The 16,513-nt window shown below is 50.3% G+C and overlaps 1 protein-coding gene across 7 annotated transcripts in view; it reads right to left on the bottom strand.

Moving 5' to 3' along the window:
* Window positions 1–2,612: 2,612 nt before the first annotated feature.
* The window catches only part of LOC105495303 (heterogeneous nuclear ribonucleoprotein U like 1), a 47,075-nt gene continuing 33,174 nt past the window's right edge, over window positions 2,613–16,513 (bottom strand). For 4 of the 7 annotated variants that reach the window (XM_011764679.3, XM_011764676.3, XM_011764678.3 and 1 more), the window contains exons 11-15: window positions 9,203–9,371; window positions 7,630–7,914; window positions 6,325–6,614; window positions 4,377–4,598; window positions 2,613–3,796 (exon numbers count right to left, since the gene is read on the bottom strand). In XM_011764679.3, the coding sequence (XP_011762981.2) occupies window positions 3,680–3,796; window positions 4,377–4,598; window positions 6,325–6,614; window positions 7,630–7,914; window positions 9,203–9,371 (1,083 nt within the window). In that variant the 3' untranslated portion in view covers window positions 2,613–3,679. The remainder of the gene's footprint in view (window positions 3,797–4,376; window positions 4,599–6,324; window positions 6,615–7,629; window positions 7,915–9,202; window positions 9,372–16,513) is intronic. The other 3 variants (XM_011764682.3, XM_011764677.3, XM_011764681.3) reach the window with 1 other exon arrangement.

Genomic DNA, 16,513 nt, shown 5'->3' with positions numbered 1-16,513 from the left:
CGCCCAGGCACCAAAGTTCCGGGCCTAAGGCAGACGTTGCATTGCTCATGCGTGTCTCTCTCGGGCTCCGCCCTCCGCAGCCAGGAAGGAAAGGGGCTCCCCGGAGAGTGAGAGGCCCTTGACTCTGCTATCAGTCAGTAGGAACCAGAACCGTTGTTCGTTTGTTCACTGATGTGACTCCAGCTCCCAGCGTGCTTAATTTTGGGATGGTTAAAGGACTGTCCCCCGGAGCCTGGAGCTGACATTCTCTGAGGGTTCGTGCTCTGGTTTAGACCCCCACCTACCCTTTTCCTTTCTTCACCCCTTCAGGAATTCAGAAATATTTACTAAGCCTTGACTCTTTTTTTTTTTTTTTTTTTTTGAGACAGGGTCTCGCTTTGTCGCCCAGACGAGTGCAGTGGCGCCATCACAGTTCACTGTAATCTCACATTTTTGTGCTCAAGTGATCCTCCTGCCTCAGCCTTTGGAGTAGTTGGGGACTACAGGCGCGCACCACCGCGCCTGGCTAATTTTTAAATTATTTTGCAGAGTCAGGGTCCCACTTCGTTGACCAGGCTGGTCTCCAACTCCTGGCCTCAAGCAGTCCTCCCGCTTCAGCCTCTCAAAGTGCTGGGATTACATACATGAGCCACCAGCCTGGCTTACTTCCATCATCATACCCTGTCTCTGGCTGGCATGAGATGGGTGATGAGATAGAACTTCCCATCTTGTGTTCCCAGGACCTGGAGGAAATCCGCAGGTGTGAAACAAGACAACTGTGGTCCTTATTTCCCTGTGGGATGGGTGGGGCTCTATTTAGGTGTTACCAGCATAGTAGACAGACATGTCACCAATAACCATTCAGTGGCCAGGGCTTTGATGGATCCAGAGGGCTGAGGGAGCTGCCCACCCCAGGCTGGAGGGTCAAGGAAGGCTTCTTTCTGGGAGGGGACCCTCAAGCTAAGACCTGAAGAACGAGTAGGAGCTGGGTAAGAGGAAGGTAAGGAAGAGTCTTGAGGAGGATGGCAGGTACGGACAGTTCTGGTTGCTACAAGCACTTCAGTACCGTCAGGGCGTAGGAAACGAGCTCTAACTTGAAAGCCATGATTGGGCTGTGGAGGTTTTGAGAACCTCATGAATTTTTATGCAATTCCATGTGCCTCTGTATTCTCCAATGCAGTGGTTCATGGCATCATTTGTGGGTTCCAAAAAGGATTTATGGCTCCTCAGAACTAAATAACCACTGATTTGATATTCAAAGGGGGAGCAGAAGAAGATGGAGCCAGCGAGGTTACCAGGTGCTAGGCCATGCAGGACTTCCATAAGCCATAGTAAGTGGCTTGACTTCTATATTCTGAAGGGAGTGGGCAAGGGGATCAAGGGACTGGAGATGAGATGTGTGTGAGGACGACTGTGGCTGTGAACAGAGGAAGAGCTTCCTCATTTGCATTCCCTTAAGGTCTGGCGATGTGGAAGAAAGCCAAGGAGGTCCCTATTTACCACCCCAGATACCTAGGCACGGTGCCTAGGCATTACCAGGAGAGACCAGCAGAGGGCGCTGGAGCCCAGCACATGGACATGCAGGGAAAGGCTTCCCAGACGAAAGGCCCTAGCCTTTCCCCGCCACCTCCTCTCTGGGGCACTCTAGGGTCCTTTTAGCCACCAACCTTGGTTCCTTCTCTCGTTCTGATGCCCTACCCGAGATTCTGAGACTAGTCAGCTTCCCTCCCTTGTTTTTGTTGTCCATCTCCCCTTCACAAGGCTCTGAGCTCCCACCAGGGAAGATTGGGGCTGAATTGGCTTCTCCTGTGGCCCAGCATTGTCTCCCACAAGGAGCCAGGAACACAGCATGTACTGAGGGAATGAAGACGTAAGGTTGCTAAGGAAGGAGGACGATGGGCCATAGGGATGCAATCTGGAGTCTTTTACCCTGGCTCACTGCTCCAGGAAGCCCTCCCTGCACACCAGCCCAGGCTCTCACAGCTGACCACTTCGTGCTGGCAGGTCTTTGTTCTCTCTGGAGTGGGAGCTCTGTGAGAACAGGGTCCAGGACTGCTGTGGCCATACTGTGTCCCCAGCACTGTCCAGGGCAGCTGAAGAACACAGCAGGTGGCTCACACACACTGGCTGAAACATGAAGCTCCTGGAATCCTCATGAGCCCCAACCACAGAACAGGCAGTAACTGTCCTCCGTGCTGCACACAGGCCAGCTCTGAGGCAGGTGGTCTGTGGATGCCCAGTGATGATCCTGAACAAACCAGCCCTGGTCTCTGCCCCATCAGTCCCACCCATCCCTCCACCTACAGGCCTGTTCCACATCCTTTACTCAAAAACTCCTGGAGGGATTTTAGACCGTGAGAAGTAGAGAACCAGAAAAGCACTTTAAAAATGAACCAGATGATTGTAAACCAGGGACCCTTGTTTAAGTGTGCATTTTTGGCACCAAAATTGGGGCCAAGCGTATGAATCCCTCAGTAAGTTGGTTTAATGAATGAGTAAATAATTTCCCTTTAAAAGGCCCCCACCCCAATTAACGGCCAACTGCAGTTAACACTTCAGGGTTTTAGCCCTGCTTCCTTCCTGCTAGGAGGTGCTATGTCATTTATTCAAAGAAAACAAAACGAAACCAAACAAAACAGGGCAAACACATTTCTTAATAAGTGCAGTTTGTTAAAATCATGTTAAAACATATGAGTCAAGGGGAAGTAAAAATAAAGGGTATCACTGTAGGAAAAGCTTTTGGGTCTGGCACCTGGGAGACCACTGGAGAGGAGGCAGTGGGAGAAACTTCAAGTTCTGAAGGGAAGGAGCCCCCCAACCTCCCCTCCTTCCCTCTCACCCACTGAATCCCACCAGAAACTACCAAGACGCCCGGAATAAAAGGTTTCAAGTTCAATAGTCACACTCTCTCCAAATACAAAAAGCAGTTACAATTCAACTGAACACAGAAGCTTGTGTGCAAAGTTATGGGGAACTGGGGCATCGTATAAAAAGTCGGGTTAAAGATGATTCTGTGGTTTGGTTTTGTTGTGTTTTGTTTTGTGGCTCTTCCTCAGTCACCTGAACTCAGGAAAGAAATGCTTATCTTGATGAAATATCAACAGCCGACCCACAGTAAAAACAGACAAATTCTAAAAATTAAAAAAAAGCGCATAATTACCAAAAAAATATGTCACTGCTTCCTCCCTCCCCATTTTGCTTTTTAAACTTTTTTTTTTTTTTTTTAAAGTTTTGATTTTTTTTTTTAATCCTGAAAAGTAGACAGTAAAACAGCTCCTGGGAGAATTTACAACCAACTGCATGAGGGTCTGGGAAGCTGAGGGGTTGGAGCAGGGTTGGGAGAGTGAACAGGAAGGGATTCTCCCCTCAGTCACTGTAGCCTCACTGTATGACCAAGGGAGGCGGGGATTATTTAGTCAAAAAGGAAGAAGGTAGGAAGAACAGGAAGTGGAAGGTTGGGGAGGTGGGGACAAACAGAAAATAAAAGGTCATTGTTGCCTGTTTGAATCCAGAGAAAAATGCCTGGCCCTATGGAGGCGAAGGAAGCCCCTCGGAGGGGAGGCAGTGGGCTGGAGGGAGGCAGCCCTGGGATGACCCCATCCCCAGCACCACGGGATCTGGCGGGGGCAGAGGAGGGGCAGAGGCAGGCGCTGGTGGAGGAAGCCGGCAGGGGCCTCTGGGAGCCTCTGGGTCACACTGGCTACTGTGTGCTTGTGCCACCCTGTGTGTTCCCGGAGTAGCTCCCATAGTCGTAGTTCCCGTAGTATGGCGGCCACTGGCCCTGGTTCTGATAGTACTGGTTCCACTGCTGGGCATACTGGGGAAAGAAACCAAGAACACCAAGTTGTCCTGCATCTAACCCACATTTAGCCTCCCCACCAGCCCACTCTCCTCTAGGGCAGAGACAGGTGCAGTGACAACAGTTGAACACGGGTCCCCTGGCAGAGAAATCAAGGCACCTCGGGAAGACCTGATGCCACACAGGTAGGCAGTTAGGGACTGAAGCCCAGGTCTCAGCTTATCAACCCAGTGCCTTTTGGGTATAGCTAGATATCATAGTCAAAAGATTTAGTAACACGTATGGGGGCCTGGGCACCAACCTGCAGCAGGATTTGGAGCCCCCTGGCTATGGTGCTGAAAGAGGACTCTGAGGCCACTGCTACTTAGGCCAGCCCTTCCCCTTTGCTCGCTGGACTGCGGAGGGGGCTAGGATACCAATTACCTAGCAACCAGTGCAGAAGTGTTGACCAAATGGAATGGCTGCACCAAATGAATGCCAGGCCAAGGCCAGCAGGCTGTCTTTTTAGGGATAACCAGGCACTTGAGTCTGGGAATACACACCCAGGAGGGGCCCATGGAAGCCTCTCCATCCAGTTGGCCCCCGGTCTGGCACCTACCTGCTGATACTGGTTATAGCTGGGCTGAGGGTAGGTCTGTGCGGTGGGGGGTGGCGGTGGGGTATAGGGAGCTGGGTTGTAACCGCCGTAGCTCCCATAGTTGTAGGCAGGTGGTGGTGGAGGTGGAGGCGGTGGGGCTGTGTAGCCCTGGCTGTAACCTCCCTGGTTGTAGGGTGGCTGGCTGTAACTCGGCTGGAAAGTGGAGGGAAAAAAGCCAAAGCTCTGTGAAATAGAGGAAATCTGCAGATGTGAAATGCTGGGATGGAAAAAGGGCCTTTGTAAGTGGTTGGCCCACAGGGGCCCTTCCCTTGCCTGGTGGACATTGTTTGTGGGGCTGAGAAGGAGGAGAGTCAGCTCCATGCCACGGCAGGGCAGGATGAAGGGCAAGCCCCAGGGCTGTGATCTGGACTCTAACCCCAGCTCTGAGACCCCCAGGGAGCAAGGTACACGGCACTTCTTGAAATCCCAGTTTTCTTTTTTATAAAATGAGAATCACAATAGAACAAGAACAACCCCTTCAGCTTGCCCTGAGTATCCAATAAGCTTGTGTGTATAAACCACTGGGCACTCAACAGGTGGCGGTAGTTGTTACTGGAAGATCTGCTGAGAAATAGTAATGGCAATTTACTAAGTGCTTCCCAAGTACAGGTTGGATCATTAAGTCGTTTGGTCTCCATATAGAATCTGGGGGTAGATCCCACTAGCCCTGTTTTAAAGAGAAAGAAACTGAGGCTCAAGATGATGAAATTTCTGGGCGAAGGTCACACAGCAAAAAGGACCTGACCCCAGGTTTGCCTAGTCCCAAAGCTAGAGTGCCACCCATTCCTCACAACAAACCTTGGAAGTGAGTTGTTTTTTTTTTTTTTTTTTTTGAGACGGAGTCTCGCTCTGTCACCCAGGCTGGAGTGCAGTGGCCGGATCTCAGCTCACTGCAAGCTCCGCCTCCCGGGTTCACGCCATTCTCCTGCCTCAGCCTCCCAAGTAGCTGGGACTACAGGCGCCCGCCACCTTGCCCGGCTAGTTTTTTTTTTTTTATTTTTTAGTAGAGACGGGGTTTCACCGTGTTAGCCAGGATGGTCTCCATCTCCTGACCTCGTGATCCGCCCGTCTCGGCCTCCCAAAGTGCTGGGATTACAGGCATGAGCCACCGCGCCCGGCCGGAAGTGAGTTTTACTAACACCTTTATGAGGAAAACGAGGCCCAGAGATGGGAAGCTATATGTCTAAGCTCACAGAAACAGGATGTTGTGAGGCTGGGGTTTGGATCTGTGCCCACCCAACTCGTTCTAGGAAATATTCTAGTTAGAATATTCTAGTTAGATTGGGCCTGGGAACCATCCATTGGTCTCTGGGCAGCTGATTCCAGGCCTGGCATGAGGAAAGTGCTCAGGAAATGGCTGTGAAATAACTGAAGACCTTTCTGGTTTACAGGAGGCTGTGCATACCAGAGCCAGGGCACTGGCTTTCCAAGAACGGGAACTGAGCCTGGAGCTGCTCAGGACTGAAGCTCTCTGTGCAGAGGGCAAGTCCTCAGCAACCTTAGAGCCCTGGTTATTATGTCCAAAAGACAAAGAGGTCAGCCAGCCTGGGCAAGGGTGACTCCAGTCAAGTGCTTTCTTGGGGATTCAGTGAGGTTACTGACACAGCCAAGAATAATGTACTTGCTGGAGGGATCAGTGCTTATAACCCATCCCCTTGAGGGTGGTGGGAGAAGAACAGGTTCTGGGAAGGTCTCCATTTACTCCTGGGTTTGGAGGGGATCTGGGAATATGTAGCGTCCATCTGAGTCAAGATCACGGCCAGGGAGAAAGAAGGGCAGGCTAGAGGTAAGACTGAAGACCAGTAGCTGAGGCATGTGTTGATTTCCCCAGATCCGCCTCCACTTAACTTGCTCAGGTTCAAGAGCACACATGCGATTCCTACATACAAACATACACCCGTTCTCTCACCTGTGGAGGGCTGTAGCTGCTGACGGTGGGGGTGCTGGTATTGGCGCTTGAGCCAGGGATGTTGCTGTTCTTGTTGTAGGTGCTGGCCCCTGGGGGGTTCCGAGCAGGGCTGTAGCTGGGTGGTGGTGGTGGCTGCTGGGGTGGCGGCTGTGGTGGCGGAGGCTGCTGTGGTGGCGGTTGTTGCTGGGGAGCCCGGTTGTAGCTGCCTCTGTTGTTGGAGTTGTTGTTATCCCGGTTGTTGTTACCCCAGCGGTTCTGGCTATAGACACCACCTCCGCTGCGGTTGAAACCTGCATTGGAGAAATCCAGATGAAAGGCGCCATCATTCCCAAATTGCAACCCCAGGGAACTGGGCTGTCTTGGTGACTACTATGAGCTGGCATGGCCAGGCACAGAGCCAAGAACTCAAGGTGAACAAACAAAGCATGTCCTCTGGGATTCTCTAGACCCCCGGGCATACTCCCGTCCCAGCCCTTAAGACAGGTTTGTCTCATCCACTGGACTGCGAGATTGGTGAGGCAGAGACCAGGGCAGTCTTGGGTTTCTGTATCCCAGCATCTCAATAGCTGTTGAATATGCAGGAAGGAGATGCTCAAGGAGATGAAGCTGGCAGGGCGCAGTGGCTCAGGCCTGTAATCCCAGCACTCTGGGAGGCTGAGACGGGTGGATCACCTGAGGTCAGGAGTTCAAGACCAGCCTGACCAACACGGAGAAACTCCATCTCTACTAAAAATACAAAAGTAGCCGGGCATGGCGGTGCTTGTCGATAATCCCAGTTACTCGGGAGGCTGAGGTGGGAGAATTGCTTGAACCCGGGAAGCAGAGGTTGCACTGAGCCGAGATCACGCCATTGCACTCCAGCCTGGGCAACAAGAGCAAAACTCCATCTCAAAAAAAAGAAAAAAAGAGAGGAAGCTAAGCACTGGGGACATCCATGAACGAGTCACATCTAGTCCTTTTCAGACTTGGCCAAAGATGTAGCCCCCATTTCTAATAGATTTTGATCTAGACCCTATTTCTAAGGAGCTCATAGTCAGATGGGGGAAGGTTCACAAAAATGACAGCAACGTGACAGAATGTGCACTGTGATATGCAAATGGGCAAAGGGCTTCATAAGCAATGTCCGGGGAGTGGGACAGTGGGAGCGTTTCTGAGGTCTCCGTGTCTGACTTGTTTCAGTTTTCTACCAGAGTTTAACTCACAGCTGGAGCTCAGAAAACTTCAGTTGCTGATTCAATAAGCAGTTGAAGCCCAGCCCCAACCTGGGAACAGAAAGTGGAGAGTGCTGTGTGTGAGATGTCTCACCTCCTCGGTAGTTGCCTCCTCCACCGCTGCCTCCCCCTCGGTTCTGGAAGCCGCCACGGTTGCCTCCAGGGGGTCCTCGGTTGTCATAGCGCTGGAAGCCACCGCCACCCCCGCGGCCCCGGAAGCCACCACCACCTCGGTTGTCAAAGCGCTTTTCAGGGGGTGGCCCAGCCTTGCGGCCTTCCTCGTTGTACTGCCTCACGAGCTTGTCTGCTTCCTCCCGCTGCAGCTCAATGAATAGAACCTCATCCAGGAAGTCCCCAACATCTGGCAACGTGAAGTTGGCTAGGAGGAAGGGAGCGCCCCAGAGGGAACAAGAAGAAGAGGTCAGTACCTTCTGAAGTCTGGTCCCCTCACCCAGAAGAGTGGCCTTCCAGAAGGGAGAAGGTGAAGAAAACTGGAGTAGTGAATAAGAAAGAGGCAGACAGAAGGGCCGGCGCGGTGGCTCACGCCTGTAATCCCAGCACTTTGGGAGGCCGAGGCGGGTGGATCACCTGAGGTGAGGAGTTCGAGACCAGCCTGGCCAACAGGGCAAAACCCTGTCTCTACTAAACAAATACAAAAATTAGCCAGGCATGGTGGCGGGCACCTGTAGTACCAGCTACTCAGGAGGTTGAGGCAGGAGAATTGGTTGAACTCCGGAGGCGGAGATTGCAGTGAGCCAAGATCGTACCACTATACTCCAGGCTAGGTGACAGGGCAAGACTCTATCTCCAAAAAAAAAAAAGAGAAAGAGAGAGAAAAGAGAGAGAGAAAGAGGTAGAAAAAGCCCCAACTCCTCAGCCTGCTGTCAGGGGCTAACAAAGACTCCTCCCTTTTCTGAAGAGGTGGCTAAGACCCACCTAGCCACAGTGCTGAGCTCCCTCAGGCCTCACCCCAGGGAATGGGTCAGATGGATGGCATCACCATCCCTATTTTTACTGAGAAACAAACTGAGGCTTGCCCACAGTCAGCCCATCTGGGGCCAGAGGCAGGGTGAGCACGCAGGACTTTCAGCTTTAGCTCGCATACATCCTTTCCCTCATGCTGCCCCCAGTCCCATCCCACCTGAAAACCCCGACACAAGGCCGGGCGCGGTGGCTCAAGCCTGTAATCCCAGCACTTTGGGAGGCCGAGGTGGGCGGATCATGAGGTCAGGAGATCGAGACCATCCTGGCTAACATGGTGAAACCCCGTCCCATCAATACAAAAAATTAGCCGGGCGAGGTGGCAGGAGCCTGTAGTCCCAGCTACTTGGGAGGCTGAGGCAGGAGAATGGCGTGAACCCAGGAGGTGGAGGTTGCAGTGAGCCGAGATCGCGCCACTGCACTCCAGTCTGGGCGACAGAGCAAGACTCCGTCTCAAAAAAAAAAAAACCAAACCAAACAAAACAAAACAAAACCCCCACACAAGAGAAATGGGTAGCTTTTCCATTCACAGCTGTGGTAGACAAGGAAGGGACAAAGTAGAAGCAAAGAAAGAATAAGATCAAAAAAGAAATCATTAGGGAGCCAGGGAAGGGCAAACTGAGTAAAGAGCTTCTTCTCTCCAGGACCCTGCAGTGATGTTCCTCTGGGAAGCACTCATTTCCTACCTTTCATTTCTAAGACCGCATGATCTGGGACATCCTTCCCTTCCTCGTCGGTTCGCTTTATTGTTCGGTCTTTCAGGTCCTCGTCAGTGGGACAAATCACAATGGCTTTGCGCTGGAAGCCTTCAAATGGTCTCATTTTTCGTCTCTGGGCTGACCCATAAACATTTGTCTAAGGTAAGGTAACAGAAGAGGCAAGAGATGGTACATTAAGAGTTGGTTTTTTCCTCTGAGGGGTATTATGTAGGCCAGGGACTGAGAAAAGGATATTAGTGCTCCTTGTAAGCAGAGAAACTCAGGAAACAGCTCTTCTTTACTTTGAAGATTCCTGAGTCACCCTCAGCAAATGAATTGACTTAGGTAAGTGGCTGCAGACAGGCACAGGGCAAAGGACTCCTAATGGTTGGGACTTTGCTTTTTAATCCTATTTGTTCTTGGTACTGGGCCTTACAATTTCTTTCCCCTATTCTAAAAGTTAATACATACTCTTGGTAAAAAATTCACAGTATAAGGCATAAAGTTTAGAGGAAAAACCCCTGCATTCCCTTAGTGCCAGCCCTACTTCCCAGACAGAATGAAGAATGAATTTCTTCTGTGCGCTTTTAGAAGTATCTGTGTGATTTTACACAAAAAGAATTGTATTATGCACATCCTCCTAAGGCTCTTTTTCATGTAACATGAAACTTTCTCTAAAGTTTTTCTGTGCAGTATTCTTTTTTAATGGCTGTATAATACCTATAGATTAGCTATGCTGCTAATTAACCAGCTCCTTTGGACAGTTTTGTAGTTTGTTCTCATTAACATTGGTACTTTTATTCCCTCAGTCCTTCTCTGAAACATCAGCCTCACCCACAAGCTTCTAACCAGCAAACTCGACAGGTCAGGAGTCTCTGCTTCTCACAAGTGCAGTTTTGCTCCTAATGTTTCCTTCTCTTCCTCTAAGTGATGGCAGGTGTGTCCTGGGCTGGTGCTGGCAGAGCGGTGCTCTAGCACATATGTGGTTGAGAGCAGCAACAACATCAGCTTCCATTTACTGAATACCTCCTTCATGTTGGGCCCTTTGGGAATGGGGTCTACCTCTGTTGGACTCAGGGTTCCATAGACTCAGCCTGTATACTTGAATCATGTGGACACTACTTAAAAAGTGAGCAGCCCAAACTTCATTTGAGACTTCCTGAGCCTGAACCTCTAGAAGTGAGACCCAGGCATCTATACAGGTACCCTCCCTATGGAAACTCGGGAACTCAGCAGAAACGGAGTAAGGAGTTTTTAACTGCATTTAGACAATTTTTTTTTTTTTTTTTTTTGAGACGGAGTCTTGCTCTGTAGCCCAGGCTGGAGTGCAGTGGCCGGATCTCAGCTCACTGCAAGCTCCGTCTCCTGGGTTTACGCCATTCTCCGGCCTCAGCCTCCCGAGTAGCTGGGACTACAGGCACCCGCCACCTCGCCCGGCTAGTTTTTTGTATTTCTTAGTAGAGACGGGGTTTCACCGTGTTAGCCAGGATGGTCTCGATCTCCTGACCTCGTGATCTGCCCGTCTCGGCCTCCCAAAGTGCTGGGATTACAGGCTTGAGCCACCGCGCCCGGCCTAGACAATTTTTTAGTGGCTCTAACAGACACCCAAGAAAGAAGCTACAGATGGGGAAAACAGTCTGTAAAGGGGCACGTACAAATGAACAACAAAAGAAATGTATTCTGAAGATACGGCCTAGTTGGGTGCAAAGAGTCTAGGGTCAAGTCCTGGTGTGGCTACTAACGCACCTTGGCCAGTCCTTACGGTTGCCTCATCTGTAATACGGTGTTGAAAAGCCTCCCTTCCTGGGCTGGCAAGAACTGAGTAAGAGAATGTCCATAAAGCAACTGACAAAGTGCAAGAAACTACCCAAGTAGGGGGACACAGGTGGCCTCCAGGGCGGGAGACACCTTGATGGGGAGGAAGGCAGTGCACTGGGATGGCCCAGCCTCAGCCTCTGTAAAATCAAGCTCTGAAAAGGGAAAACGGCATGGATGTCTTATGGTTGCTGTGAAGACTGAATGAGTCCATGTGAGTAAAAGACCTCATCTAAGCCCAGGCCCTGGCTCACAGCCAACACTCCACAACTGTGAGCTGCCACTGATGTAGTCATCACTGGGTAGATATTTATACTGTCATGTTGACTTGAAGCAACTCAGACCAAAGAAAAGGTTACGCTTATAGTGATCTCCCAAGCAGAAAGACAGGGACAGTGAGACAGGGTGGAAAGAACACAGGCTTTGGGGAAGAAACTTGGGCTTGAAATCCCCGCTGTGCCCTTTACTATTTGTGAGACTCCAGACAAGGCCTCAAGTAGCCTGAGTCTCAAATTTCCTCATCTGAAAGACAAGGATCATCACCCTCGTCCTGGCTCTGGAGAGGATTTGCAGATGTAAAAATCTCTGGCAAGTGCCAAGGGGGGTGGGCAGTGAAACAAGTCAACACCCAGAGTGGATCTGAAAATAAGGCCTATAGACCGACTATCCAGGAGAGGCTTCTCAGTGGAAAGTACCAAGGAAAATTGAAGCTTGAGGAAAAAACAAGGTTACAAGAGATCCTCTTCTAAGACATAGGAACAGGGTGCTAGATGTGGATTAGCCAGGGGCCAGGGACTCCAGCACAGATCTGTTGGAAGTTCTGGGCCACGGGTGCAGCTGCTTAAACTAACCAGATCCTCTGGCCCTGAACCATGCGCCAGGAAAAAATGTTCTTCCCTGTCCCCCAGGCAAAGTGTCCCTACCCCCATGAAGGAGGCTGTGGGCAGTCATGTGGGTGACAGGCACACACATACTTGTTCTTGGGGTCTTGGACACTGGCCCACAAAGAGCCCTTGGGCCACAAATGGTTTGAAAAGGAACATCATGTTACAGAGGAAAAGTTAAGTCCCCCTTCCCCGCTACTCTTCTTTGACTCCATTCCTAAAAGCAAAGCAGAACGTGGCATCTGGTCACAGGAAGAAAGAGTTTGGCTTCCTCAGCTAAATATAATTTTCTTCTGACACAAAAGCCCACCATAGGTAGGTGCCAGGGTGAATATGACCCCAGACCATTCTGCCTTTTGTTTTGTTTTGTTTTGTTTGCTCCTAAGTGATCCTACTTTGATTCCTCTGAACTGCCAGGGCATGGAGTGACACGTCCTGAGGTCTTCCATGTGGTACAACCGCCCTGTCAATGCCCTGATGAGGAGACAGAGAAGAGAAGCAATTCTGCCAAGACGGCTAGTCCCTGCAGCTTCATGGGATGGGAGGAATGGAGGCGGAGCAGATTGGACTCATAAATAGCTGGCCTTTGTCCTTGGAAGTGGGCAGACTCTGAGAGATGGCTTCTCAGGCACTTCGGAATTGAGGTGCTGAGAATCCTCAGCAATGATTTTTAAGACTGCGCCTCCCTCCACTTACTCCTTGGCTTAGGGAAGGGAAGAAGAGTATCTAAACCACACCAGCAGAAATGCAAATACTTGGCTTTCCTGGAGGAAAGGGAATTAGCTGCTGGTGGCTGTTGCCACAGCAAACACAGTGAGGTCACAGCCCCTGGACCAGCCCAGCACTTCTGTGGTCGCTGGGGGCTGCTGGCGGCTGTTGCTATGAGACCAGCACAACAGCTAGGTCAGCTTTTCCAGTTGCTTTCGTTCCCTCTGCCTAGCTCCTGCTTCTCCCAGTCCCACCCTGCTTGAAGATGTTGATTCTGAGAGAAAATGTGGCTGGCTGTGTTCCCTGGCCCCTGTGACATAGACTAAGGGACAACAGTTAGGTTTCTCAGAGAAACTATATGGGGAGTTTTGGTGTGTAACAGTCTGAGGGAGAGAGGAGGGAACACAGCAGGTACGAGTGATGACGTAACAGCCCAGGCTCTCTCAAGCCCCACTGTCCCTGTCTACTCTCACTTGTCACAGCTCACCAGGGTCATACTGGCAGCAGGAGAAACCTAGCTAGATCTGAGGAGCAAAGTGAAGGCCATGATGAGTAAAGATTTGCTTTGGACTCGGAGTGAGGTGAATTCCAGTCAAAAGAACCACATTTATAGGAAAAGAACTGGCTAGAGTATGAAAAATAGAATGGGCTTCAGGCTCTAGGGATGAAGGAAAGAAACATCCCTTTTCCAAGGCCTGCAAGTAAGACGCAGGTTACTGTGGGATACTGTTCTAGCCCTGGGTTTCTGTTTCAGGCAAAAGTGTGGCACCTGCTGACCAGGATGCAAATGAGGACTAGAATGACATGTTCTGACTGTGATGTCAACCCATCCAGCCCTGATTCTAACTGATGCCTGGCCTGGCTCTGGGCTGCTAGAGCCCTCTAATGGAACTCCTAGGCAACAGTGCCCTACTCTGGGGTGGGTTTGGGCAACATGGCCCTGCGGAGGCTCCCCAGAAGCCTCCAGAAGGGCAACTTGTTTGCCTCAGAGCAGGCCAGTCAGTTCCTGTTCTGTACTCCATTTTGAGGCCCTCTGGGACAAGGCCAGAAAGCATCTCATTCCAGAGGCTTCCCACCTCCAACAGAGGACCCCAAAGAGCCACCTGAAGTAATGTGGCCTTCCCCCTTTCTCTCTCCTCTGCAGTCTTTTACTAGCCAGGCAAATTTATCCATATTCCTCCGGATGAAAACCTAACCATGACTCCCCACTCTCCTCAGAACAAAGCCCCAACTCTTTTAATCATCCTCTGTGCCCTGACCCAGACATTCCACCTCCAGAAAGCTTCCCCAAATTCCCACCATGGCCCCAACCATTCTAGACTATGGCTGTTTGGGAAGTCAGCAGGGCTGTGATCTATCAGCATACTGAGTGTATGACTTAGCAGTCCTACAGTCCTCTGTAGAGGCCTCAGTTTCCTCTCTGGTCCACCTCTTTTTTCTCCTCTGATGTTCCACAGCTGTGATGCCCACATGACCTGAAGAGGCTACTCAGGTTATCACAGAATGTAGGTCAAAGCCCCCATATACCTGAGAGTTTGTGCCCAATAACATACATCCCAGGGTAGGCGTTAGAGTCCTGGCCAGACTCTAGAATCCTGGCTTACACGGGGCCCACCTGGTTTCTGCGGACAACCTCTCCTTCCCTCTCAAGGATGAGCATTTCTGAGGCCAACCTACATAACATGAGGCCGGAAGAGCCAAATGTGGGGAGGTCTGACCACTCAGGAAAAACTAGTGGAGGCAAAAGATGGTTCTGGGCTGAGATCCAGGAACTGCAGGGACTTTGCCTGTAGTATGGGTTTCCCCTTTGGAAATTCCACCTAGCCCAGGAGACAGCTATGCATCATCAACTTACCTGTCACTGCCAAAGCTAGTGGAATGGAAGTGCCAGGATTGGCCAGGGGCCTGCTCTGAACCTTCTATACACAAACACACAACTTCCCTCTCCCTCTTTCTCATACCCAGAGTTTTCTGGAACCCACTTTTCGGGTTTAAGCCAAAACAGGTGAAACCACTGGCTTTATACTCCCTCCCTCAGCCTGAGTAGCCTATGGCTTCAGGCCCCGAGTCAATCCTCCAATCTGTGGTTAACCAGAGAACTCTCCTCCCCAGCCTTCAGAGTTTAGGTTCTCTGTCTCACTGTTGGCCCAGATCACTTGGCCTGACCCACATGTCCCTTAAGCAGGAGGCTGGTAGCCCCAAAGACCACAGGCATACCCGGTACAGCCCTAGACCCTGTCCCTGAACAAGCCGGCAGCAGCCAAGAAGGCTGACAGTAGGTCTTCAGAGTGCAAAGCTGTCATGGGCCTGGCTTCCAGAGAAAACCCACTTCAGCATCCTGGACAGAGATGTTAGACGATCCACTCTAGACTATAATCATTCTACCCTGGGCCACGTATTTGAAATGGGTTTCATAGCTGATTTAACCAGCAAACCAAGAAAAAGACAGGCAGGAATACTGGCTGGGGTATCCAAAAGAGGTATGTATCCTCAGAGTATTAAAATGGTATTACTGCTCTCCCTTTCACGACAATGAGTCCAAATGGGGTCAATTCAGACTAAAATTCTAAAATGCCCTGACAAGGAGGATCAGGCAAAGTGAGGCCAAGGGTTTAAAAGACAAATCTTCAAAGCGGAGAGAACACTGATTGTATACAATACTGATGGGGCCGAGCTGGGGGGATAACCATGGATGGCTTTTAGACTATCCTGTGCTCAACTGTTTTGTGCAGGATCCTCATTCCTATGTGAAGGCAACTTGGTCCCTGGTGATTTCCTTCTAACAAGCCCACTACAATTCTGACAAAGCCAAACACTGTCACCACCTCCACTCTTATCAGGAGCCCTTTAAACTTATGGTCACCAGGCCGGGCGCGGTGGCTCAAGCCTGTAATCCCAGCACTTTGGGAGGCCGAGACGGGCGGATCACGAGGCCAGGAGATCGAGAGACGATCCCGGCTAACTCGGTGAAACCCCGTCTCTACTAAAAAATACAAAAAAACTAGCCGGGCGAGGTGGCGGGCGCCTGTAGTCCCAGCTACTCGGGAGGCTGAGGCAGGAGAACGGCGTAAACCTGGGAGGCGGAGCTTGCAGTGAGCTGAGATCCGGCCACTGCACTCCAGCCTGGGTGACAGAGCAAGACTCCATCTCAAAAAAAAAAAAAAAAAAAAAAAAACTTATGGTCACCAAGCACCCAGGCCTACACGTATGGAAGGCACTTCAGGAAGGCTACAAGGGCAGGATGTGACTTAGTTTACATATTTACTCACTCATAGGTTCTTAAGAAAGCACAAATGCAAGGCTAAAGGGAACAGAGGCTCATTCACAGATCCCCAAATACAGAAAATAAGGAAACACCCTTTGTTACTTGTGAAAGCCTTCAGGACAAATGTTAAGTATGACGTTGCATAGGAAATAACCATGTCGAACTCATTACTCTGAGACAGGAATCTCTAATGAGTTTTGGGTCACTCATCCTTTTGAGAATGCTGAAAGATAGGGACAAAAACATTGTCTAAGGTTTTTTTTTTCTTCTTTTTTGTAAAAAAGATACACCTGCACCTGCGTACAATATTTATGTTCAATTGCAAAGCTTCCAAGGTCCCTGATGTTAAGAACTCCACCATTAACTGAAATGTAGGTAGAAAATATGACTTAGGTATGTACCTGCCAGTCATGCGTATTTGTGAAGAGAATATGATGGAAGCAATAATAGCATTTACCTTACAGCACTGCTGTTGGCATGAAAGCTACTCTACCTATTCTGTAGAGTATTTAACAATAATCACCAGCTACTAAGTGCCAGGTCCTGTGTTAGGTGTACAGATGCTATTGAGATCCCTGTTTTATAAACCAAGAGATGGAGATTCAGAGGATAAAGTCAGCTGCCCAA

The sequence above is a fragment of the Macaca nemestrina genome, chromosome 20, assembly GCF_043159975.1.
Source record: "Macaca nemestrina isolate mMacNem1 chromosome 20, mMacNem.hap1, whole genome shotgun sequence".
Lineage (NCBI taxonomy): Eukaryota > Metazoa > Chordata > Mammalia > Primates > Cercopithecidae > Macaca > Macaca nemestrina.
This window is presented reverse-complemented; position numbering and strand designations above follow the sequence as displayed.